At 39.7% G+C, this 27,141-nt stretch overlaps 1 protein-coding gene across 2 annotated transcripts in view; it reads right to left on the bottom strand.

The window, feature by feature from the left end:
• Positions 1-1,566: 1,566 nt before the first annotated feature.
• IGBP1 (immunoglobulin binding protein 1) overlaps positions 1,567-27,141 on the bottom strand; it is a 38,471-nt gene continuing 12,896 nt past the window's right edge. Inside the window, exon 6 of one of the 2 annotated variants that reach the window (XM_060292374.2) lies at positions 1,567-1,992. In XM_060292374.2, the coding sequence (XP_060148357.1) occupies positions 1,853-1,992 (140 nt within the window). In that variant the 3' untranslated portion in view covers positions 1,567-1,852. The remainder of the gene's footprint in view (positions 1,993-27,141) is intronic. The other variant, XR_009560710.2, reaches the window with a different exon arrangement.

The raw sequence follows: 27,141 nt of genomic DNA on the forward strand, positions 1-27,141 counted from the left end.
GGGTCTGGTGCCTGGCACAGAACAGAGTTTCCAACACCTACCTGTCCATTTCCTTTCCCTTCCTAGTGGACAGACCATAGTCACTGAGCTCAGACGAAAATACTTATTCTTCAGCCTATTATAATGGCTGCCATTATTCATTTAATTCTCACAACAACCCTATGAAACAGCTCATCTATAAACATAGAGGAAACAGAGGAGCAGTTCAGAGAAGTTATATTGCCCAACGTCACACAGCTTTCAACTTTTAAAGCCAGGATTCAAACCCACTTTGTCTAGTTTGCCTCTTAGATATCAGAATGTGAGGGGGCTTCATCAGGCTGGATCTTCTGGAAGGACCATCTTTAAGTAGACTCAGACCAAGGGGATAACCCCAACCTGGCCCATTTGGGGAGTGAGCTCAGGGTGGAGTTTCAGGGGCACAAAATAGGCCATTGCTAGAGGCAGCCTGGCAATAACTGGAAGAGAACTACAAATGAATGTTTGCTTCTCAAATCTGTGGGGAAGTTAATCTGTGCTCTACCAGTTTCAGGAGCTTATGTTGTGAGGGTACCATGAATCCTTTATTAAGCAGTATATATTTAGCAATAAATATATTATTGGTGGTCTTCTGTCATCTCCACTAAACATAACGTCCTATTCATCATCTGACAGCCCTCCATTTACCACCCTACAAAGGAGAGGGATCTGAGTCTCCTTTTCAAACCCCTGTCCTAAGCTAGGCTGCAGAAGCTAGAATAGGAAGGCTGAGTCATCTTAAAAGAAAATGAAGTGTACCAAAGCCACATAGAACAAAAGTATGTTTTCTAGATCGTTTGTTTTAACACATGGCTGCTTTTCTAGGGTATCAACCCGGGAGCTGAGGACGTGTCTTCTCTTTACCGCAGAAAGTAGGTACCCTCCCTTGTCATCTGTGCTGTCTCCCCTCCTCCACTCCCAGTTATTGGCATGACTGCAGGTACCTTATTAACTAGCAAAATGACTGCCATGGCACACTGACCGCTTGGGACTGTGCCAGGTATGGCACAGCATGGGCAAAGAGGGCCAAAATGGTCTTCCAGCAGCCCACTTAGGAGCTAGGCTACGGCCTGAGCTGCTCTTACCCTCAGGGTTCTAGGTAGTTCCAGAGTAAAGGCCCTGGCCTCAGATGCTCATACAAGGATGACTCTCATAGTGCCTTATCGGTTTCCTCATTTCTCATGGCTGAAGCAAGGAAGATTGGGTAGATAGGATTGTTCTGTTCATTTGCAGCTATAATTCCTGAAAATAGAGCCGTGTGGCAGGGCAGGTCCTGGCTTTTGTGCTTGTCCCTTGTAAAGCAAGTGTTGGGTTAGTTCACAGCACTGGGGTAGAAAGGAGAAAGCAAGCTCCAGCCAGCCTGGGCAGCTCTGATGCTGGGTAACTCACTGCCCACATCAAAGGGAGATGACGAGGATCTCTCCATAAGCCCAGGGACCCACAGCTGACCCCCTCCCCTCACCCCCTGGAAGAAAGCAGCTGATACTCGTATTTCTGCACAGGCTCACATGATAGAGGGGACTTTCATTTTTCAAAGAGAATTCATACAGCCATTGATTATACAGAACCATTTCTCAGTACTCTTTTATTTCCACTTAAGAAAAGTGGAATATACCATGATAGGATTATAATTCCAAGACAAGATTGTTGGCTCATCATGTAGGGTACAAATACACACTTAATTGACATTTTAATGAACGCAAAGCATGATTAATTAAGCATCTCTGCCTTCGTTGTACACGGCTGAAGCAGGAGCCCAGGGAGGGGAAGACTGCACAGCTTTCCTTGGTGGGGAAGACAGAAGCCCCTGTAGTCCTGTCTTGTCGTGGGGAGACTAACCCATGTTCTGTCGGTTGCCATAGCCCCTAGGATGGGTGTCCTTCCAGTCATCCCACTCCCGAGCTCTGTGGACTGCCTGTTCATCATCCTCTTCCTCCTGTTCCTGATCTTGTTGCTGAGCTGCTGTTTTGAACTCTGCCCAAGTGGAAAAATGAGAAAGCAGGGGTGAGGGAAAGAGTGACTGTCACGGGCCCCAGCTCCACTCTGAATACGACCACGTAACAAGAGAACAAGGAATATATACCTAGCTGCCTACCCTGGGGCCAGCAGAACTGGGGAGAGTACTTACTATTACTTAACAGGTGACATGTTAAATAATAGTAAGACAGGATCCTCTGAGTGGTTTTCACGAGAAGGCAAAAACATAAAAGTTGCCCCTCAAAATGAATTCTATTTTGGGAAAGAATTCTTGCTAAAATGGCCAACCCCTCATAACAGAAAACGAAAACACCAACTGACCAACAGAACCCCAGCAAACCAAAAACACTGAAGTGTTTCCATAGTATAGTGGTTATCACACTCGCCTGACAAAAACACTGAAGTAAAAAATATTTATGATTTTATGATTTGTGATTTGCCAGGGAGGTGGGACTATAGGTGACTTCTCCTCCTTCATCCATTTCCTTTATTACAGTTCTACAATTCTGTGTGTGTATAAAATTGGAAATCACAGGGCAGTTGAACCTACCAGAAAAGAATGTGTGTTATTTTGCACGTTTGGAACAGGGTCTGAGGTCCAAATGGCACTTGTCATGCAGTGTACCAAATACTAGGTCTCTTTTGCACTATTTTTTTTCTTTCCTTTGTGAGGTAAAGGAACATTTCCTAGCTACCTTGAATTTGCCCACAAGAAATACTCTCATTACCATGATAAAGAATGAAATATGTGGGGAATCTGACCTCTCCTTACAGCTTAGGAGTCTTGTGTTCTGTTTTTCTTTTTTTTTAAACCCTTTTACTGTAAAATAAAAGATACTGGAAATCATACAAAAATATATATAACTTAAAAGTTGATAAGGAGGCTATACCTTTATAGCCTTCACTTGGGTCAAGATATAGATTTTCTGTACCCATCCCCAAAGCTTCTCCATGAGCATCTACCAAATGACACCCTGTGCTCACTGGCAGTTAATCCCCATTCCTTCCCTCCCTGGAAAGCACCAATCTACCTTCTATCTCTATAGAGTTGCCTATTCTGAACTTTTCACATAAATGCAATCAAGTAACGTGTGGTCTTTTGTGTCTGACTTCTTTCACTTAGCATAATGCTTTTGAGGTTAGTCTTATCCATTTTCAAATATTTTGATATATTTTTAATCTACAGGTTTCTTCTTCCATCCCTTTCTTTCCTTACAAGTTCTCTATTGAAGAGGCTGGGGCATTTGACCTGTAGTTTCCCCAAATCTGGATTTTGCCGACCGCATAGTCATGATGGAGTCCAACATGTTCTTCTGTATTTCTGCAGATTGGCAAGTGGACACAGAGCTTGATATGACTCAGGGTTGATCCCTTCTCATGAATACAGGTGGTGCTGTCCTCCCCCAGCAGGTGGCACATAGTATCTGTGTCTCATATGTTGTGATGTTAGCAGCTGTTGATGCTCAATGCCTAGATTCATTAATTTTCCCAGGATTTCAAAATGGTGATACTCTTTAACATTTCTTTTTTTATTAAGTAGAATGCTTTTATAAAGAGAGGCTTTCCCTCATCTACTACTATTTAGTCACCCAGGAAAAGAAAACAAGATTAATGCTTGATTCTTCTGCTTTAATTTACCATTTCTCAAGGTAATAAATTGGTTCCTTATCATCCTCTGAAATTGAACAATTTTTGTTTTAACTATAGTTATGAACTCATGGATTTAAACATATTTGATGGGTTTCGATGAATTGCAATGATTTCTAAAAAATATCCAAATAAGCTTTCTAACTTTAGTTTTAATTTACAGAAAAATTGAGAAGATAGTACAGAGTTCTTATACATCCGTACCCAATTTCCCTTATTGTTAACATCTTACATTACTATGGTTTGTGTGTCATAACTAATGAACCAATACTGATACATATATAACTAACAACTAAAGTTCATACTTTATTCAGATTTCCTTGGGTTTTACGTAATGTCCGTTTTTTTTGGTTCCAGGATCCCATCAAATATTCCATATTACATTAGTCCTCTGTCTCCTTTGTCTCCTCTTGGCTGTGAGAATTTCTCACTTTCCTTGTTTTTGATGACCTGGACAGTTTTAAGGGGGACTCATCAGGTATTTTGCAGAATGTCCCTCAACCTGGGGTTGCCTCCTATTTTTCTCATAATTAGACTAGGGTTATGACTTTTGGAAGAGAATAACAGTGAAGTTTCCTCCTTATCACATCAAACCAAGGCTACACACCACCAACATGACATCACTGCTGATGTTAACTGGGATCACTTCAGGTAGTGTTTGTAGGGTTCCCAACTGCTCCCCCCTCCTTCTATACTATAGTCTTTGGAAGCAAGTAACTAAACATAGCCTACACTTAAGGGGTGAGGAGTTGTGCTGCACCTCCTTGAGACAGGTGTATACACACAAATTATTTAGAATTTTTCTGTAGGGGAGATTGGTCTCTTCGCCCCCATCTATTTATGTAATCATTTATTTCTATCACTATAGACTCACGGACACATTTTATTCCTTGTGTTATAATCCAATACTGTTATTTTCCTGCTCATATTCTTCCAGTTTTGGCCAGTAACAGTTCTTTCAGAAGGCCCTGTGTCACATTAACATACCTCAATAGTTTTTTCTTTGCTGTTGTTGTTTTTTGAGTGCTTCTTTATTTTCTAGTACTACAAAATATTTCAGGTTCATCTTGTATATTCCCTGTCCAGCCTTAGAATTATCCATTTCTCTAAGGAGCCCTTTAATTGGAGAATAGTATTAGAAACCAAGATTTGGGCACTAGACGTGCTCGTTGCTACTGGCAATTATCCTTTTTCAAGCCAAACTGTCTCTGGCCAGTGGAAACGTCTTCAAAGTGGCTTGTGAGTCCTTTTGATATGACCATAGTAGTCTTTGAAAGCTTCTTTCCTATCCTTTATGACAAGATGTTCCAAGCTCATCTTATTTATTTCCTGCCGCAAGCTTGGAATTAGCTATTTCTCTAAGACATCCTGGTTTCTTTTAATGGGAATGGTATTTCAAGAACAGAACCTGGGTTACTAGGCGTGCTCATTGCTTCTGGGCTGGTCATTGTTTCAAGCCTTTTCAGTGGATAAAGCAAAAGTGTGTGTGTGTGTGTGTGTGTGTGTGTACTTTTCAATAAAATTTCTCATGAGTTCATATTCAGGACTACAGGGGTGTTTTGTTTCTAACTCAAATTCTTTTGAATTACATCTGTATTCTTCCACATTAAAAGTCTTAGCTCTCAAAGACAGAGGATGATGGAATTTGAATATCTCATAATTACTCAGTTAACATTATCTCACGTTACACAGTCCTGGAATAACACTAATACTGTTACCAATATAATTGCTGAGAACAGTTCTTTTTTTGCATATTCCTTCCCCATTTCTCCATTAAAAGTTACACTATATCTACATTACCAGAGCACTGGGCATATAAGCATTAATACTTTCTCTCTTTCAAATCTCATTTAGTCTTAGTTCTACAAGTAACTATATATTTAATGCTGACTGATAGTCCTTATATCAATGTCTCTCTCATCACTTTGGTTGTCTTAAGCTCATTCTCTAGCAAATTTCTCAGAAAGGGATCATGGGACGAATATTTCCTGAGTTCCTGCATGTTGATAAATACCTGTACCTTTTATACCTAAAAGCCACTTTTACCAGATATAATGTCCTTGGCTCACATTTTTTCCCCTTGAGTATCTTAAATGTTACTCCATTTTCTTCTGGCATAAAGTGTTGGTGTCAAAAAGTTTGAAGATGATCTGATTTTCCTTCCTTTACAACCCACCTGCTGTTTTTGCTGAAGTATCCAAGGCATTTCTTTTTTTAAAAAAAGTCTAGTAATTTTATTAGAATGTGTCTTGCTGCTGGTCATTCTGGGTCAAAATTCGTAGGTACACGGTGTGCTTTTTAAAAGCCAATCTAAAGTTTCCTCAATATTAGTTTTTTTAAAAAAATATCTTTATTGGAGTATAACTGCTTTACAATGGTGTGTGTTTCTGCTGTACAACAAAGTGAATCAGCTATATGTATACATATATCCCCATATCCCCTCCCTCTTGCATCTCCCTCCCACCCTCCCTATCCCACCCCTCTAGGTGGTCACAAAGCACTGAGCTGATCTCCCTGTACTATGCGGCTGCTTCCCACTAGCCATCCATTTTACATTTGGTAGTGTATATATGTCCATGCCACTCTCTCACTTTGTCACAGCTTACCCTTCCCCCTCCCCATGTCCTCAAGTCCATTCTCTACATCTGCATCTTTATTCCTGCCCTGCCACTAGGTTTATCAGTACCGTTTTTTTAGATTCCACATATGTGTGTTAGCATATGGTATTTGTTTTTCTCTTTCTGACTTACTTCACTCTGTATGACAGTCTCTAGGTCCATCCAATATTAGTTTTAAGCATTTTTTTCTTTTTCCTTGCTTCAGTATTCTTCTTCAGATAATCTTATTATCCATGTCAGGTCTTCTTTGCTATCTTTCATATTTGTCACTTTTTCTAGAAATCTGTTCATCTTTGTTTCTTTTTGATTTAAAACATTTTCCTTTTTACTTTAGAAAGGCATTTTCTGTTATATTCACTCATTCTTGTTTTCTTCTAGTTTAGCTTTCATTTCTTTTCTTTTATTCAAATTGAAGTCTAATAGATTTACAATATTAGTTTCAGGTGTACAACATGTTGATTTAATATTTTATATATTATATTCCATTTAGAGTTATTAATAATATTGGGAAAACGGTTGAAGAGTTAGAAGTGGAGATCACCTTCCTCCCCACAAATACATCAGAAATACATCTACATGTGGAACAGCTCCTACAGAACACCCACTGAATGCTGGCAGAAGACCTCAGACCTCCCAAAAGGCAAGAAACCCCCCACGTACCTGGGTAGGGCAAAAGAAAAAAGAAAAAGCAGAGACAAAAGAATAGGGACGGGACCTGGACCAGTGGGAGGGAGCTGTGCAGGAGGAAAGGTTTCCACACACTAGGAAGACCCTTCACTGGCGGAGACGGGGGTGGAGTGGGGGGAAGCTTTGGAACCACGGAGGAGAGCGCAGCAACAGGGGTGCAGAGCGCAAAGCGGAGAGATTCCCGCACAGAGGATCGGTGCCGACCAGCACTCACCAGCCTGAGAGGCTTGTCTGCTCACCCGCCGGGGCGGGTGGGGGCTGGAAGCTGAGGCTCGGGCTTCGGAGGTCAGACCCCAGGGAGAGGACTGGGGTTGGCTGCGTGAACACAGCCCGAAGGGGCTAGTACGCCACAGCTAGCCGGAGGGAGTCCTAGCCGGAGGGAGTCCGGGAAAAAGTCTGGAACTGCCGAAGAGGCAAGAGACTTTTTCTTGCCTCTTTGTTTCGCGGTGTGCAAGGACAGGGGATTAAGAATGCTGCTTAAAGGAGCTCCAGAGATGGGCGCGAGCCTGGGCTATCAGCGCGAACTCCAGAGACTGGCATGAGACGCTAAGGCTCCTGCTGCAGCTACCAAGAAGCCTGTGTGCGAGCACAGGTCACTATCCACACCTCGCCCCCCAGAAGCCTGTGCAGCCCGCCTCTGCCAGGGTCCCCTGATCCAGGGACAACTTCCCCAGGAGAACGCACAGCACGCCTCAGGCTGTTGCAATGTCACACCAGCCTCTGCCAACGCAGGCTCGCCCAGCATCCGTACCCCTCCCTCCCCTGGGCCTGAGTGAGCCACAGCCCCTGAATCAGCTGCTCCTATAACCCTGTCCTGTCTGGGCAGGAACAGATGCCCTCAGGTAACCTACACACAGAGGCGGGGTCAAATCCAAAGCTGAACCCCAGGAGCTGAGCAAACAAAGAAGAGAAAGGGAAATCTCTCCCAGCAGCCTCAGGAGCAGCGGATTAAATCTCCACAATCAACTTGATGTACGTTGCATCTGTGGACTACCTGAAGAGACAATGAATCATCCCAAAATTGAGGCGGTGGACTTTGGGAGCAATGATATATACATACTTTTCCTTTTTCTCTTTTTGTGAGTGTGTATGTGTATGCTTCCGTGTGTGATTTTGTCTGTATAGCTTTGCTTTTACCATTTGTCCTAGGGTTCTGTCTGTCTGTTTTTCTGGGGTTTTTTTAGTATAGCTTTTAGTGCTTGTTATCATTGGTGGACTTGTTTTTTGGTTTGGCTGCTCTCTTCCTTCTTTCTTTCTTTTTTTTTTTTTTACTACTTTTTAAAATTTAAAAATTTTTTAATAATTATTTTTTATTTTAATAACTTTATTTTATTTTTTCTTTCTTCCTTTCTTTCTCCTATTTATTCTAAGCCGTGTGGATGACAGGGTCGTGGTGCTCCAGCAGGGCATCAGGCCAGTGCCTCTCTGGTGGGAGAGCCGAGTTCAGGACACTGGTCCACCAGAGACCTCCCAGCTCCACATAATATCAAATGGCGAAAATCTCCCAGAGATCTCCATCTCAATGCCAACACCCAGCTCCACTCAACGACCAGCAAGCTACAGTGCTGGACCCCTATGCCAAACAACTAGCAAGACAGGAACACAGCCCCATCCATTAGCAGAGAGGCTGCCTAAAATCATAATAAGGCCACAGGCACCCCAAAACACACCACCGGACATGGTCCTGCCCACCAGAAAGACAAGATCCAGCCTCATGCACCAGAACACAGGCACTAGTCCCCTCCACCAGGAAGCCTACACAACCGACTGAACCAACCTTACCCAGTGGGAGCAAATACCAAAAACAACAGGAACTAAGAACCTGCAGCCTGCGAAAAGGAGACACCAAACACAGTAAGTTAAGCAAAATGAGAAGACAGAGAAACACACAGCAGATGAAGGAACAGGGTAAAAATCCATCAGACCAAACAAATGAAGAGGAAATAGGCAGTCTACCTGAAAAAGAATTCAGAGTAATGAAAGTAAAGATGATCCAAAATCTTGGAAATAGAAGGGAGAAAATACAAGAAACATTTAACAAGGACCTAGAAGAACTAAAGAGCAAAGAAACAATAATGAACAACACAATAAATGAAATTAAAAACTCTCTAGAAGGAATCAATAGCAGAATAACTGAGGCAGAAGAATGGATAAGCGACCTGGAAGATAAAATAGTGGAAATAACTACTGCAGAGAAGAATAAAGAAAAAAGAACGAAAAGAACTGAGGACAGTCTCAGAGACCTCTGGGAAAACATTAAGACGCACCAACATGCGAATTACAGGGGTTCCAGAAGAAGAAGAGAAAAAGAAAGGGACTGAGAAAATATTTGAAGAGATTAAAGTGGAAAACTACCCTAATATGGGAAAGGAAATAGTTAATCAAGTCCAGGAAGCACAGAGAATCCCATACAGGATAAATCCAAGGAGAAACACGCCAAGACACATAGTTATCAAACTATCAAAAATTAAATACAAAGAAAACATATTAAAAGCAGCAAGGGAAAAACAACAAATAACATACAAGGGAATCCCATAAGGTTACAGGTGATCTTTCAGCAGAAACTCTGCAAGCAAGAAGGGAGTTGCAGGACATAGTTAAAGTGCTGAAAGGGAAAAACCTACAACCAATATTACTCTACCCAGCAAGGATCTCATTCAGATTTGACGGAGAAATTAAAATTTTACAGACAAGTAAAAGCTGAGAGAGTTCAGCATCACCAAACCAGCTTTACAACAAATACTAAAGGAACTTCTCTAGGCAGGAAACACACGAGAAGGAAAAGACCTACAATAACAAACCCAAACCAATTAACAAAATGGTAATAGGAACATACATACCGATAATTACCTTAAATGTAAATAGATTAAATGCTCCAACGAAAAGACATAGACTGGCTGAGTGGATACAAAACCAAGACCCATATATATACTGTCTACAAGAGACCCCCTTCAGACCTAGGGACACATACAGACTGAAAGTGAGGGGATGGAAAACGATATTCCATGCAAATGGAAATCAAAAGAAAGCTGGTGTAGCAATTCTCATATCAGACAAAATAGACTTTAAAACAAAGACTATTATAAGAGACAAAGAAGGACACTACATAATAATCAAGGGATCAATCCAAGAAGAAGATATAACAACTGTAAATATTTATGCACCCAACATAGGAGCACCTTAATATATAAGGCAAATGCTAATAGTCATAAAAGGGGAAATAGACAGTAACACAATCATAGTAGGGGACTTTAACACCCCACTTTCACCAATGGACAGATCATCCAAAATGAAAATAAATAAGGAAACACAAGCTTTAAATGATACATTAAACAAGATGGACTAAATTGATATTTAGAAGACATTCCTTCCAAAAACAACAGAATACACTTTCTTCTCAGGTGTATTGGAACATTCTCCAGGATAGATCATATCTTGGGTCACAAACCAAACCCTGGTACATTTAAGAAAATGGAAATCGTATCAAGTATGGTTTCCGACCACAACGTTATGAAACGAGATATGAATTACAGGAAAAATATTGTAAAATATACACACATGTGGAGGCTAAAAAATACACTACTTAATAACCAAGAGATCAGGGAAGAAATTAAAGAGGAAATCAAAATATACCTAGAAACAAATGACAATGAAAACACTACGACCCAAAACCTATGGGATGCAGCAAAAGCAGTTCCAAGAGCGAAGTTTATAGCAGTACAGTCCTACCTTAAAAAACAAGAAACATCTCAAATAAACAACCTAAACTTACACCTAAAGCAATTAGACAAAGAAGAACAAAATAACCCCAAAGTTAGCAGAAGGAAATAAATCATAAAGATCAGATGAGAAACAAATGAAAAAGAAATGAAGGAAAGAATAGGAAAGAGCAATAAAACTAAAAGCTGGTTCTTTGAGAAGACAAACAAAATTGATAAACCATTAGCCAGACTCATCAAGAAAAAAAGGAAGGAGACTCAAATCAATAGAATTAGAAAAGAAAAAGGAGAAAAAACTGACGCTGCAGGAATACAAAGGATCATGAGAAATTACTACAAGCAACTATATGCCAATAAAATGGACAACCTGGAAGAAATGGACAAATTGTTAGAAAAGTACAACCTTCCATGACTGAACCAGGAAGAAACAGAAAATATAAACAGACCGATCACAAGCACTGAAATTGAGACTGTGATTAAAAACCTTCAAACAAACAAAAGCCCAGGACCACATGGCTTCACAGGCGAATTCCATCACACATTTACAGAAGAGCTAACACCTATCCTTCTCAAACTCTTGCAAACTATAGCAGAGAGAGGAACACCCGCAAACTCATTCTACGAGGCCACCATCACACTGATACCAAAACCAGACAAAGATGTCACAAAGAAAGGAAACTACAGGCCAATATCACTGATGAACCTAGATACAAAAATCCTCAACAAAATACTAGCAAACAGAATCCAACAGCACGTTAAAAGGATCATACACCATGATCAAGTTGGGTTTGTCCCAGGAATGCAAGGATTCTTCAATATATGCAAATCAATCAGTGTGATACACCATATTAAAAATTGAAGAATAAAAAACATATGATCATCTCACTAGATGCAGAAAAAGCTTTTGACAAAATTCAACACCCATTTATGATAAAAAACCCTGCAGAAAGTAGGCATAGAGAGAACTTACCTCAACATAATAAAGGCCATATATGACAAACCCACAGCCAACATCGTCCTCAATGGTGAAAAACTGAAACCATTTCCACTATGATCAGGAAGAAGACAAGGTTGCCCACTCTCACCACTATTATTCAACATTGTTTTGGAAGTATTAGCCCCAGCAATCAGAGAAGAAAAAGAAATAAAAGGAATCCAAATCAGAAAAGAAGAAGTAAAGCTGTCACTGCAGATGACATGATACTATACACAGAGAATCCTAAAGATGCTACCAGAAAACTACTAGAGCTAATCAATGAATTTGGTAAAGTTGCAGGATACAAAATTAATGCAGAGAAATCTCTTGCATTTCTATACACTAATGATGAAAAATCTGAAAGTGAAATTAAGAAAACACTCCCATTTACCATGGCAACAAAAAGGATAAAATACCTAGGAATAAACCTACCTAAGGAGACAAAAGACCTGTATGCAGAAAACTATAAGACACTGATGAAAGGAATTAAAGATGATACAAATAGATGGAGAGATATACCATGTTCTTGGATTGGAAGAATCAACATTGTGAAAATGACTCTACTACCCAAAGCAATCTACAGATTCAACGCAATCCCTATCAAACTACCACTGGCATTTTTCACAGAACTAGAACAAAAAAATTCACAATTTGTATGGAAACACAAAAGACCCCGAATAGCCAAAGCAATCTTGAGAAAGAAAAACAGAGCTGGAGGAATCAGGCTCCCTGACTTCAGATTAGACTACAAAGCTACAGTAATCAAGACAGTATGGTACAGGCACAAACACAGAAATACAGATCAATGGAACAGGCTAGAAAGCCCAGAGATAAACCCATGCACATAGGTCACCTTATTTTTGATAAAGGAGGCAAGAATATACAATGGAGAAAAGACAGCCTCTTCAACAAGTGGTGCTGGAAAAACTGGACAGCTACATGTAAAAGAATGAAATTCGAACAATCCCTAACACCATACACAAAAATAAACTCAAAATGGATAAAAGACCTAAATGTAAGGCCAAACACTATAAAACTCTTAGAGGAAAATATAGGAAGAACACTGTATGACATACAGCACAACAAGATCCTTTTTAACCCACCTCCTACAGAAATGGAAATAAAAACAAAAATAAAATAAATGGGACCTAATGAAAGTTAAAATCTTTTGCACAGCAAAGGAAACCAGAAACAAGATGAAAAGACAACCGTCAGAATGGGAGAAAATATTTGCAAATGAAGCAAATGACAAAGGATTAATTTCCAAAATTTACAAGCAGCTCAATATCAAAAAAACAAACAACCCAGGCTTCCCTGGTGGTTGAGAATGTGCCTGCCAGTGCAGGGGACACGGGTTCGAACCCTGGTCTGGGAAGATCCCACATGCCGCGGAGCAACTAGGCCCATGAGCCACAACTACTGAGCCTGTGCGTCTGGAGCTTGTGCTCCACAACAAGAGAGGCTGCAACTGTGAGAGGCATGCACACCGCGATGAAGAGTGGCCCCCACTCGCTGCAACTAGAGAAAGTCCTTGCACAGAAACGAAGACCCAACACAGCCATAAATTAATTAATTAAAAAAATTTCTATCACAATTATACATATTAAAAACAAACAAAAAAAACAAACAACCCAATCCAAAAATGGGCAGAAGATGTAAATAGACAGTTCTCCAAAGAAGATATACAGTTTGCCAACAAACACATGAAAGAATGCTCAACATTGTTAATCATTAGAGAAATGCAAATCAAAACTACAATGAGATACCACCTCACAGCGGTCAGAATGGCCATCATCAAAAAATCTACAAACAATAAATGCTGGAGAGGGTGTGGAGAAAAGGGAACCCTCTTGCACTGTTGGTGGGAATGTAAATTGATATAGCCACTACGGAGAACAGTATGGAGGTTCCTTAAAAAACTACAAATAGAACTACCATACAACCCAGCAATCCCACTACTGGGCATATACCCTGAGAAAACCATAATTCAAAGAGTCATGTACCACAATGTTCACTGCAGCTCTATTTACAATAGCCAGGACATGGAAGTAACCTAAGTGTCCATTGACAGATGAATGGATAAAGAAGATGTGGCACATATATACAATGGAATATTACTCAGCCATAAAAAGAAACGAAACTGAGTTATTTGTAGTGAGGTGGATGGACCTAGAGTCTGTCATACAAAGTGAAGTAAGTCAGAAAGAGAAAAACAAATACCATATGCTAACACATATATATGGAATCTAAAACAAAAAAAGTCATGAAGAACCTAGGGGCAGGATGGGAATAAAGACACAGACCTACTAGAGAATGGACTTGAGGACATGGGGAGGGGGAAGGGTAAGCTGGGACAAAGTGAGAGAGTGGCATGGACATATATACACTACCAAATGTAAAACCGATAGCTAGTGGGAAGCAGCCGCATAGCACAGGGAGATCAGCTCGGTGATTTTTGACCATCTAGAGGGGTGGGATAGGGAGGGTGGGAGGGAGGGAGATGCAAGAGGGAAGAGATATGGGGACATATGTATAACTGATTTACTTTGTTATAAAGCAGAAACTAACACACCACTGTAAAGCAATTATACTCCAATAAAGATGTTAAAAAAATGGCTATATTCCCTGTGCTGTACAATGTATCTTTGTAGCTTATTCATTTTATACATAGTAGCTAGTACCTCAATTTCCTATCATCTTGCCCTTCCCTCCCTTTTTTCTCCTCACTGGTATCCACTAGTTTGTCCTCTATATCTGTGAGTCTGGTTCTGTTTTGTTATACTTTTATTAGATTATTTTTTAGATTCCACATATCAATGATATCATACAGTATTTTTCTTTCTCTGACTTATTTCACTAAGCATTAATACCCTCTAGGGGCCATCCATGTTGTTGAAAATGGCAGAGTTTCAGTCTTTTTAGGGCTAATACTCCACTGTATATATATACACCACATCTTCTATATCTTTTCATCTACTGATGGACACCTTTGGTTGCTTCCATATACTGGCTAATGTAAACAATGATTCTATGAACACTGGGGTGCATGTATCTTTTTGAATTAGCGTTTCCATTTTCTGTGGATAAAAACCCAGGGGTAGGGGCTTCCCTGGTGGCACAATGGTTGGGAGCCCACCTGCCGATGCGGCGGACGCGGGTTTGTGCCCCGGTCCGGGAGAATCCCACATGCTGCAGAGCAGCTGGGCCCGTGAGCCATGGCCGCTGGGCCTGCACGTCCAGAGCCTGTGCTCCGCAGTGGGAGGGGCCGCAGCAGTGAGAGGCCCATGTACCGCAAAAAAAAAACCCCCAAAACCCCCCAGGGGTAGAATTGCTGGATCATATGATAGTTCTATTTCAATTTTTTGACAAACTGCCACACTGCCTTCCGTAGTAGCTACGCCAATTTATATTCCCACCAACAGTGTACTAGGGTTCCCATTTCTATACATCCTCGCCAACATTTGTTATTTGTAGACTTCTTGATGATAGCCATTCTGAGAGGTGTGAGGTGTTATCTCATTATGGTTTTGATTTGCATTTCTCTGATGATTAGCAATGTTGAGCCTCTTTTCATGTTCCTGTTGGCCATCTGTATATCTTCTTTGTAAAGACGTCTACTCAGGTTGTCTGCCCATTTTTAAGTTTTCTTTATTTGAGTTATATGAGCTATCTATATATTTTGGATATTAACCCCTTATTGGGCATATCATTTGCAAAATATTTTCTCCCATTCTGTAGGTTGTCTTTTCATTTTGCTGTTGGTTTCCTTTGCTGTGCAAAAGTTTTTAAGTTTAATTAGGTCCCATTTGTTTACTTTTGCTTTTGTTTCCTTTGTCTGAGACAGATCCATAAAAATATTGCTATGATTTATGTCAAAGAGCATTCTGCCTTAGCCTTCATCTCTATTTTTTTTATTTTTATTTTTTGACCACACCACATGGCATGTGGGATCTTAATTCCCCAACCAGGGATTGAACCTGCGCTTGCTGCAGAGGAAGCATGGAGTCTTAACCACTGGACCGCCAGGGAAGTCCCAGCCTTGATTTCTTTTTTAATTTACTTGGCTTCATTGGATCTTAGTTGTGGCACGCAGGCTCTTTGTTGCGGCACGTGGGCTGTCTAGTTGTGGCTCATGGGCTCTAGAGTGCATGGGCTTAGTTGCCCCACGGCATGTGGGATCTTAGTCCCCCGACCAGAGATCGAACTCGCATCCCCTGCACTGGAAGGCGGATTCTTAACCACTGACCACCAGGGAAGTCCCTCAGCCTTCATTTCTAAAGTGATTCTTCCTTCTTACTTCCCCCAAGTTGTCACTACATTTCTGAGTTTTTCTAATCCTGCTTTGTATTGTTCTTCCATGTCTTATTTAATTTTCTTAATGTCTTCCAACTCACTTTTAAACAGTATATTTTAAATTTGTTGTTTTTTGAGTGTGTCTTTCTGGAATGTTTTTCTCCCCCCTTTTTCTCTCTTTTTTGTTAATTGAAGTATAGTTGGTTTACAATACTGTGTTAGTTTCAGGTGTACAGCAAAGTGATTCAGTTATATACATATATTTTTTCAGTTTATATCCTTTATATCACTTACATGTGGAGTCTAAAAAATAATACAAATGAATCTATATACAAAACAGAAACTGACTCACAGACATAAAAAACAAATTTATGGTTACCAAAGCAGAGAGGGAGGGAGGGAGGGAGGGACAAATTAGGAGTATGGGATTAACGGATACAAACTACTATACATAAAATAGATAAGGAACATGGAATGCTTTTGATTCTCTTCTTTTTCTCCTTATAATAATTTTGTGTGGGATCTGACCTTGATTAATTTTCCATTCATTTTTCTCACAGCTTTATTGAGATATTTTTCACATACCATAAAATTTACCCATTTAAAATGTACAATTCAGTGGTTTTTAGTATATTCAGAACTGTGCAACCATCATCACAATCTGTTGCTCATTCTTATGTGTACTAAGCTTTCCTGAACTTTTAGAAAGAAGTATGGTTCAGGGTAGCTTTTCTAACTTCACAGAGGCTCCCTTTCTGCTGTTTTTATGTATGTTAAAGGAATAGGATGACTTGCTTGATGAGAGTTCTTGGTTCTGGTCCTCTATCCCATTCTTATCTAGACCTTTTCTTTCCTTATTCTTTATTGTCCCTGTTCTGCTCAATTTGAATTCTGTTCTCAGCAATTTCTCCTCAGTGTGGGACCATGTATGAGTAGGGAGATCTGGTGGCTCATTTTCAGGAGTTCATTAAGGGTTAGCCTGCTCCATCCCTTTCAGACCTTCTGACCACAGGTTCCTTGTATTCAGTTTTTATTGGAGGGAAAAACCCCTCCCCATTTCAACTAATGTTCTTAAACTGAACTGCCACACTTTTATTTTTTTCATTAAAAATGTTTAATTGAAGTATAGTTGACTTACAACATATTTGTTTCAGATGTACAACATAGTGATTCTATATTTGTATCAATTATGTGCCATACAAAGTTATTATAATATTATTGACTATATTCCCTGTGCTGTGCATTACATCCCTGTGACCCATTTATTTTATAACTGGTAATTTGTATCTCTTAATCTCCTTCACCTATTTCACCCATCCTCCCATTCTCTCAACCACTAGTTTGTTCTCTGTATCTATGAGTCTGTTTCTGGGTTGTTTAGGACTCATTTATTTTGTTTGTTTGTTTGTTTGCTTGTATTTTGCAGTACACGGGCCTCTCACTGTTGTGGCCTCTCCCGTTGAGGAGCACAGGCTCCGGATGCGCAGGCTCAGTGGCCATGGCTCACGGGCCCAGCCGCTCCGCGGCATGTGGGATCTTCCCGGACTGGGGCACGAACCCGTGTCCCCTGCATCGGCAGGCGGACTCTCAACCACTGCGCCACCAGGGAAGCCTAGGACTCATTTGTTTTATCTTTCTCTGTCTGACTTATTCACTTAGCGTAATACCCTCCAGGTCCATCCATGTTGTCACAGATTGCAAGATTTCATTCTTTTTTATGGGTTAGTGTTGTTGGGAAAACTGGATAGCTACAAGTAAAAGAATGAAACTAGACCATTTTCTCACATCATTTACAAAAATAAACTCAAAACGAATTAAAGACTTAAATGTAAGACCTGAAACCATAAAACACCTAGAAGAAAACACAGGCAGTATGCTCTTTGAAACTGGTCTTAGCAATATTTTTTTGATCTGTCTCCTCAGGCAACGGCAACAAAACCAAAAATAAACAAACAGAACCATATGAAGCTAAAACACTTGCACAGCAAAGGGAACCACCAGCAAAACAAAAAGGCAACTTAACTGAATAGGAGAAGATATTTGCAAATAATATGTCTGTTAAGGGGTTAATATCCAAAATATATAAAGAACTCATACAACTCAGTACAAACAATCTGAATAAGAAATGGGCAGAAGACCTGAATAGACATTTTTCCAAAGAAGACATAGAGATGGCCAACAGGTACATGAAAAGGTACTCAACATCACTAATCATAAGGGAAATGTAAATCAAAACCACCTCAAATGCAATGAGATACCACCTCACACTTGTCAGAATGCCACGCTTTTTAGTGAATACCTGTTTGCTGTTTTGGAATTCTCCTGTTTGTCAGGTCTTTCACATGGTCTGTCAACTCCTTCTGCTTTCTCCTACACAGATGTCCATTCCTTGTTGATCTTGTGGCTATGAATGATTTGCCCTTAACTGTTTTTATTTTGAGTTTCATGGGGATACACTGTCACTTAGTTTTGCTGTAAATATTACCCATGAATTTTTTCTTTTGTCTTTTTACTGAAATGTAACATACATGCAGAAAAATACACAGACACAGTATAGCTCAGTCAATTTTCACATCTGAACACATCCATGTAATCGGTACCCAGATTAAGATACAAAACATTACTAACTCTTCAGAAGTTCCCCTCAGGTCCAGTTCCATTCATGATCTCCCACTAAGGGTGAGCACCATACTGGCTTTTAACCAGCATATACAAGTTTCAGCCATGTCTGAACTTTATTCTCTTTTGTGTCTGACTTTTTTTACTCAAATTATGTTTGTAAAACTTAGCTATATTTGTTACTTACAAGTAAAGAACTATAGTCTGTTTAACCTTATTGCTAAATAGTATTTCACTGTGTGAATATGCCAAAATTTATTTATCCATTCTACTATGTATGGGCATTTAAGTAGTGCTCAGTTTGGGGTATTACAAATAACGCTGCTATGAGCATTCTTGTACAAGCCTTTTGAGGAAATATGGTCTCATTCCCCTTAGGTATATACGTGGGAGTGAAACTGCCAGGTCATGAGGGTATACATATGTTTGACTTTTGTGCAACATTACGACCACCAACCCCCCCGAGGTTCTCCATCTTTGTTTCCTTTCTTCCATATACTTTAAGCTTATTTTGTTCTTGTTTTCTCCAACTTCTTAAGTTAGTACCTTAGTAACTGATTTTACCTTTCTTTTTTCTAATATAACTACTGAAAGTTATACCTTTCTCTCTCAGCACTGCTTTAGTTGTATCCCACAAGTTTTAATGTATTTCATTATCATTCAGTTAAAAATACTTCTTAATTTTCTTTGTGATTTCTTCTTTGACTGATGGGTTATTTATAAGTATGTTGTTTAATCCGAAAATATTTAGGGACTTCCTATGTCATTGATTGCTAACTGAATTAGGTTGTGGTCAGAGAACATAGGGCAATTTCAATCTTTGAAAGTTTATGGAGGGACTTCCCTGGTGGTCCAGTGGTTAAGAATCTGTCTTCCAATGCAGGTGACAAGAGTTCAATCCCTGGTTGGGGAAATAAGAACCCTCCTGCCACGGGGCAACTAAGCCTGTGCGCCAGAACTGAGCCCACGTGCTCTAGAGCCCATGCGCCACAACTAGAGAGAAGCCCAAGCGCTGCAATGAAGAGCCCACACGCCGCAACGAAAGATCTCGCGTGCCGCGACGAAGATCCCACGTGCCACAACTAAGACCCAATGCAGCCAAATTAATTAACTAATTAATTTTAAAAATAAATTAATTAGGGCTTCCCTGGTGGCACAGTGGTTGAGAGTCTGCCTGCCGATGCAGGGGACACGGGTTTGTGCCCTGGTCCGGGAAGATCCCACATGCCGCGGATCGGCTGGGCCTGTGAGCCATGGCCCCTGAGCCTGCGCTCCGCAACGGGAGAGGCCACAACAGTGAGAGGCCCGCGTACCAGAAAAAAAATAAAAAAAAATAAAAAAAAATAAATTAATTAAAAAAAGAAAGTTTATGGACACTTATTTGGTGGCCCAGAATATGGTCTAAGTTAGTGAACGTACCATGTGCATTTGAAAAAAGGTGTATTTTGCAGCTATTGGATATATTTTTCTATAAATGTCAAACAGGTTAAGGTGGCTGCGAGTTTTCTCCAGATCTTTTATGTCCTTACTGATTTTCTGTCCAGAAATTCTTTCAGTTATTGAAAGAGAAGTATGAAAATCTCTAACTATGGCTATAGATTTCTCTATTTCTCCATTTAATTGTCAATTTTTTCTTCATGTAATTTGAAGGTTGTTATTAGTCACAAACATGTTTATGATTGCTATGTCCTCCAGATAAACTGCCCCTTTTATCAGCACTAAATGCCCTTTTGAAAGTCCAGTAACACCTTTTGTCTTGAAGTCTACTTTATCTGACATTATATAGCTACTGCAGCTTTCTTATGTTTACTGTTAGCATGGTATATTTAAAAAATCTTTTTACATTCCACCAATCTGTACCTTTATATTTAAATGCATCTCTTGATAGGAGATCAAGAGGGTGGTGTAAGAAGATGTGGAGTTCACCTCTCCCCATGAACACATCAAAAATATATCAACGTGTGGAACAATTCTCACCAAAAACTAACTGGAAATTGGCAGAAAGACTCCTGTACAACCAAGGTTGTAAGAAAGATACACAGAAGTCCACAGAGAAGTCTGGGCTCCACTCATGAGTACTGTGTGGGTAGACTGCCCCCAGGTAGGGTAGAGAAACCAGTAGCCTGCTGTCCTAGGCTACTGGTTTCATGCAACAGCCATGCTGCGCTCTCAAGCCAGAGCTGAAAGAATGTTCTAGCCCTGCTCACTTCATGCCACAAGCATGACACTGGATCTAAGGTGGCCAGGACCTGGGAAGAGACTTGACCTTGAGATGGAGAGGTGACCCAGCTCTGGGGTGGAGCCCAGGTGGGGCAGCAGTGGTGACCATTGCTGGAATTTACTCAAGAGGTGCCCCAGAAGCAGCCCAGACTTCTGATGGCAGCAGAGCTGCTGGGTTTCCCACAGCCGCTTTGCTGCGTGTGTACCCTAACCCAAGCTGAATGTTCTGGCCCTGCTCACTCCATGCCACAGTGTGGCACTACAAAAAAAGGAAATTACAGGCCAGTATATTTGATGAATATAAATGCAAAAATCCTCAACAAAATATTAGCAAACCAAATCTAAAAATATATAAAAAGGATCATATACCACGATCAAGCTGAATTTATTCTAGGGTCACAAGGGTAATTCAATATATGCAAATTAATCAGTGTGATACACCACATAATCAAAAGGAAGGATAAAAATCACATGATCGTCTCAATAGATGCAGAAAGACCAATGTGACAAAATTCAACATCCATTAATAATAAAAACTCTGAAAGTGGGTATCGAGGGAACATATCTCAACATAACAAAGGCCATTTAGGACAAACCCACAACCAATGTCATACTTAATGGTGAAAAGCTGAAAGCTTTCCTGCTAAATTCTGGAACAAGACAAGGATGCCCATTCTCGCTACTTCTATTCAACACAGTATTAGAAGTCCTAGTCACAGCAATCACACAAGAAAGAAATAAAAGGCATCCAAATCGGAAGGGAAGAGGTAAAACTGTCATTATTTGCAGATGACATGGTACTATATCTAGAAAACCCTAAAGTCTCCACCCAAAAACTATTAGAACTAATAAATGAATTCAGCAAGGTTGTAGGATACAAGATCAATATACAGAAATTTGTTGCATTTCTATACACTAACAATAAAATGCCAGAAAGTAAAAAAAAAAATCCTGCTTAAAATTGCATCAAAAAGAATAAAATACCTAGGAATAAACTTAACTAAGAAGGTGAAAGACCTATACTCTGAAAACTATAAAACATTTATGAAGGAAACTAAAGATGATACAAAGAAATGGAAAGATATCCTGTGCTCTTGGATTAGAAGAATTAATGTTATTAAAATGGCCATGCTGTCCAAAGCAATCTACAGATTTAATGCAATCCCTATCAAAATATGCATGATATTTTTCACAGGACTAGAGCAAATAACCCTAAAATTCATATGGAACCACAAAAGATCCTGAATTGCCAAAGCAATCTTGAGGAAAAAGAACAAAGCCAGAGGTATAGTGCCCCCAGACTTCAGACTATACTAAAAAGCTACAGTAATCAAAACAGCATGGTACTGGCACGAAAACAGACATACAGATTAATGGAACAGAATAGAGAGCCTAGAAATAGGCTATGGTCAATTAATCTATGACAAAAGAGGCAAGAATATACAATGAAGCAAAAACAGTCTCTTCAACAAGTGGTTCTGGGAAAATTGGACAGCTACATGTAAAACAATGAGATTAGAACATTCCCTCACACCATATACAAAAATGAACTCAAAATGGATTAGGAGACCTAAATACAAGACCTGAAACCATAAAACTCCTAGAAGAGAATATAGGCAGAACACTCTGACTTAATCGTAGCAATATTTTTTTTGGCTCTGTCTCCTAAGGCAAAAGAAGTAAAAGCAAAACTAAACACATGGGACATAATTAAACTTAAAAGCTTTTACACAGCAAGGGAAAATACTGACAAAATGAAAAGACAACCTAGATGGTGGGAGCAAATATTTACAACTGCTGTGACCCATAAGGGATTACTATCCAAAATATTATGAACAGCTCATACAAGTCATCATCAAAAAAAACAAAGAACCCAATAAATGGGCAGAAGACCTGAAGAGACAGTTTTCCAAAGACATACAGATGGCTAACAGGCACATGAAAAGATGCTCAACATCACTAATTATTAGAAAAACGCAAATCAAAACCAAAATTAGGTATTACCTCACACCTGTCAGAATGGCTATCATCACAAAGTCTACAAATAACAAATGTTGGAGAGGATGTGAAGAAAAGGGAACCCTCTTACACTGTTGGTAAGAATGTAAATTGGTGCAGCCACTATGGAAAACAGTACGGAGGTTCCTCAAAAAACTAAAAATAGAACTACCATATGATCCAGCAATTCCACTCCTAGGTATATATCTAGAAAAAATGAAAACACTGATTCGAAAAGATACATGCACCCCAATGTTTATAGCAGCACTATTTACAACAGCCAAGAGATGGAAGCAACCCAAGTGTCCATCAACAGATGAATGGATAAAGACGATGTGGTATATATATATGTATATATGTATACATACATACACACAGAGAATGAACTACTACTCAGCCATAAAAAAGAATGAAATTCTGAAATTTGCAGCAACATGGATGGACCTAGAGGGTATTATGCTCAGTGAAATAAGTCAGACAGAGAAAGACAAACACTGTATGATATCACTTATATGTGGAATCTAAAAAGTAATACAAATGAACGGATATGAAAAACAGAAACACTCTCACAGATATAGAAAACAAACTTGTGGCTACCAAAGGGGGCAGAGGAAAGTGGGGAGGGACAAATTAGGGGTATGGGATTAACAGATACAAACTACTATGTATAATATAGATAATCAACAAGGATATATTGTATAGCACAGGGAATGATACTCATTATCTTGTAATAACTTATAATGGAGCATAATTTACAAAAATACTAAATCATTTTGCTGTACACCTGAAACTAATATTGTAAATCAACTATACTTCAATTAAAAAACAAATAGAGGGGCTTCCCTGGTGGCGCAGTGGTTGAGAGTCCGCCTGCCGATGCAGGGGACACGGGTTCGTGCCCCGGTCCGGGAGGATCCCACATGCCGCGGAGAGGCTGGGCCCGTGAGCCATGGCCACTGAGCCTGCGCGTCCGGAGCCTGTGCTCCGCAACGGGAGAGGCCACAGCAGTGAGAGGCCCGCGCACCGCAAAAAAAAAAAACCCAAAAAGAACCAAACAGAATGCACCTCTTGTAGACAGCATGCAGTTGAGTCTGGTAATCAATCTCTGATTTCTAATTTGAAGGTTTACTCCATTTATATTTAACATAATTACTGACATGGCTGGATTGGGATTTACCATTCTGCTATTGGTTTCCTGTTCATCTCATCTGTTTTTTGTTTCTCCATTCTTTCTTGCCTTCCTCCCTTTTAATTTCTCCATTGACTTTATAGCTTTCTCTCTTTGCATTATTTTTAAAAAATAGACCTTAGTTTTAGAGCAGTTTTAGGTATACAGTAAAACTGAATTAAAAGAACACAGCGTTCCTATATACCCCCTGCCCCACACAGACACAGCCTCCCCCCTACTATCAACATCGAGCCACAGTGGTACATTTGTTATAATCAATGAACCTACACTGATGCATCATTATCATGCAAAGTCCACAGTTTACATTAGGGTTCACTCTTGGTGTTGTACATTCTATGGATTTGGGCAAATGTATAATGACATATATTCACCATTACAGCATCATACTGAATAGTCTACTGGCCCCCAAAATCCTGTGTTTTGCCTATTCATCCCTCCTTTTCCTCTAATCCCTGGCAACCAATGACCCTTTTACTCTCTCCATAGTTTTGCATTTTCCAGAATGTCATGTAGCTGGAATCATATAGTATGTAGCCTTTTCAGATTAGCTTCTTTCACTTAGTAATACGCATTTAAGGTTCCTCCATGTCTTTTTATGTCTTGATAGCTCATTTGTTTTTAGCAATGAATATTATTCCATTGTCTGTATGTACCACAGTTTATCCATTTGCCTACTGAGGGCATCTTGGTTGCTTCCAAATGTTGGCAATTATGAATAAAGCTGCTATAAACATTTGTGTGCAATTTTTGTGTGAACCTAACTTCAACTCATTTGGGTAAATACCAAGGAGCATGACTGCTTGATAGTATGGTAAGAGAATGTTTAGTTCTGACAAACTGTCTTCCAAAGTGTCTGTACCATTTTACATTCCCACCAACAATGAATGACAGTTCCTGTTGCTCCATTATCCATGCCAGCATTTGGTGTTGTCAGTATTTTGGATTTTGGCCATTCTTATAGGGGTGTAGTGGGATCACTGTTGTTTTAATTTGCAATTCCCTAATGACATATGATGTTGGGCATCTTTTCATATGCTTATTTCCCCTCTTTATAATCTTATTTGGTGAGGTGTCTAAGGTCTTTTACTCATTTTTAAATTGGGGTGTTTAGGGACTTCCCTGGTGGCGCAGTAGTTAAGAATCTGCCTGCCAACGCAGGGGACACGGGTTCGAGCCCTGGTCTGGGAAGATCTAACGTGCCGCAGAGCAACTAAGCCCCTGTGCCACAACTACGGAGCCCGCGTGCCACAACTACTGAAGCCCAAGTGCCTAGAGCCTGTGCTCTGCAACAAGAGAAGCCACCGCAATGAGAAGCCCACGCACCACAACAAAGAGCAGCCCTCACTCAACGCAACTAGAGAAAGCCCGTGCACAGCAACGAAGACCCAACACAATGAAAAATAAATAAATAAATAAATAAAATTGGGGTGTTTAATTGAGGCATTACTTCACTATCTCTGGGACCCACTTTCAAATGCGAAGGTGACAACAATTCATATCACTGTTCTTCTGTGTGTAATATGTACTTTATCTCTGGCTGCTTTTAAGATTCTCTTTTTCTTTTGTTTTCGGCAGTTTGACTATGATGTCTCTATGCCTGGTTTTCACTGTATTTAAAACCTGCTTAGTTAGGGCTTACTGCTATTTCTAAATTTCTAAATTTGTGTTTCACAGATTTGGGGAACATTTCAGCCATTATTTCTTCAATTTTTTTTAATGGCCCCTTCTCTCTCTTTATTCTCTCCTACTGGTATTCCAATTGTACATAAGGTAGACCTTTTTACATTGTTCCACAGGTCATTGAGGCTCTTCATTTTTAACCAATCTTTTTTTTTTCTTCAGATTGGCTTATTTCAAGTTAACCAACCCTTTCTCCTGTCATTGCCAATCTGCTATTAATCTCATCCAATTAAAAAAAATTGAAATATAGTTGATGTACAATATTATGTTAGTTTCAGGTGTATTACAGTGGTTTGACATTTGCATACATTATGAAATGATCACCATCATAAATCTGGTAACCATCTGTCCCTACACAAAGTTATCACAATATTATTGACCACGTTTCTTATGCTGTATATTACACCCCCGTGGCTTTATTTATTTTATAACTAGAGGTTTATAGCTCTTAATCCCCTTCACCTATTTCCCCTCTCCAACCTCCCTCTCCTGTGGCAACCACCCGTTTTTTTGTCTGTATCTATGAGGCTGGTTTGATTTTTAAACTTCAGATATTGTATTTTTCAGTTCCAGAATTTTTTGTGCATAGTTTCTACTTCTCTGAGATTTCTTACTTTTTCATTCATTACAAGTATATTTTCCCCTATGCCCTTGAGCATAGAAATAAGCTGCTTTAAAGTCCTTATCTGCTAATTTCAACATCTGAGTCATCTTCGGGTTGGTCTTCATTGATTGCTTTTCCTCTTGAGTATAAGTCACGTTTTCTTTCTTTTTTTTCCCATACGTATAGTAGTTGAGGACTGAATCCCAGACTTTTTGAATGGTTATGTTGTAGAGATTATGAATTCCGTTTTGTTCCTCTAAAACATACTGATTTTTCATTTTAGTTAGTTTTCATTTGTCTAGAACGAAAATTCAAAATTCTGTTTCCTCTGCATTGGGCAGTAGCTGGATTATCCATTCAGTTATTTTAGCTCTATCTAAGGTGCTTGGAGTCGATCCTGTATAGCTTAGTAGTCTGCCAGAGATTTGGGCAGGCTTTATACAATTAGGGCTCCTCCTCTGTGGTTCTCTCCTGGGATATCTTCTCAGGTTTCAGTTGCTACAGTCACCCTGAACTCAGTTCTCTCCTTCCTCATCCGATAAGACTGGTTTCTATCCAAGTTTTACCCACCTCCATATTACAGCAAGTGCAGCCTGTCCATGGGTGAAAAGCTATAAAAAAAACCAGGAAACCTTTTCAAATGACCACTATTCTCTTTGCTACAGTGGAAACAGCATTGGAAGTGGGAATTTTAGGGCCTGTATTAACATCCTAGCCTGGCCACTTTCTAGCTATGTTTACTTTGGGTTAGTCCTCAGACACCATTTCCTCATTCTAAAATGGGAATAAGAATGTTTGCTTCATGGGGTTGTTAAAGAGTATCAAGTGAGATCATACATGAGATAAGGAAAATAGGCTCAGAGGGGCTAGATGATGTCCTATCTAAGTGGTAGGAG

This window comes from Globicephala melas, chromosome X (genome assembly GCF_963455315.2).
Source record: "Globicephala melas chromosome X, mGloMel1.2, whole genome shotgun sequence".
In the NCBI taxonomy this organism is placed as follows: domain Eukaryota; kingdom Metazoa; phylum Chordata; class Mammalia; order Artiodactyla; family Delphinidae; genus Globicephala; species Globicephala melas.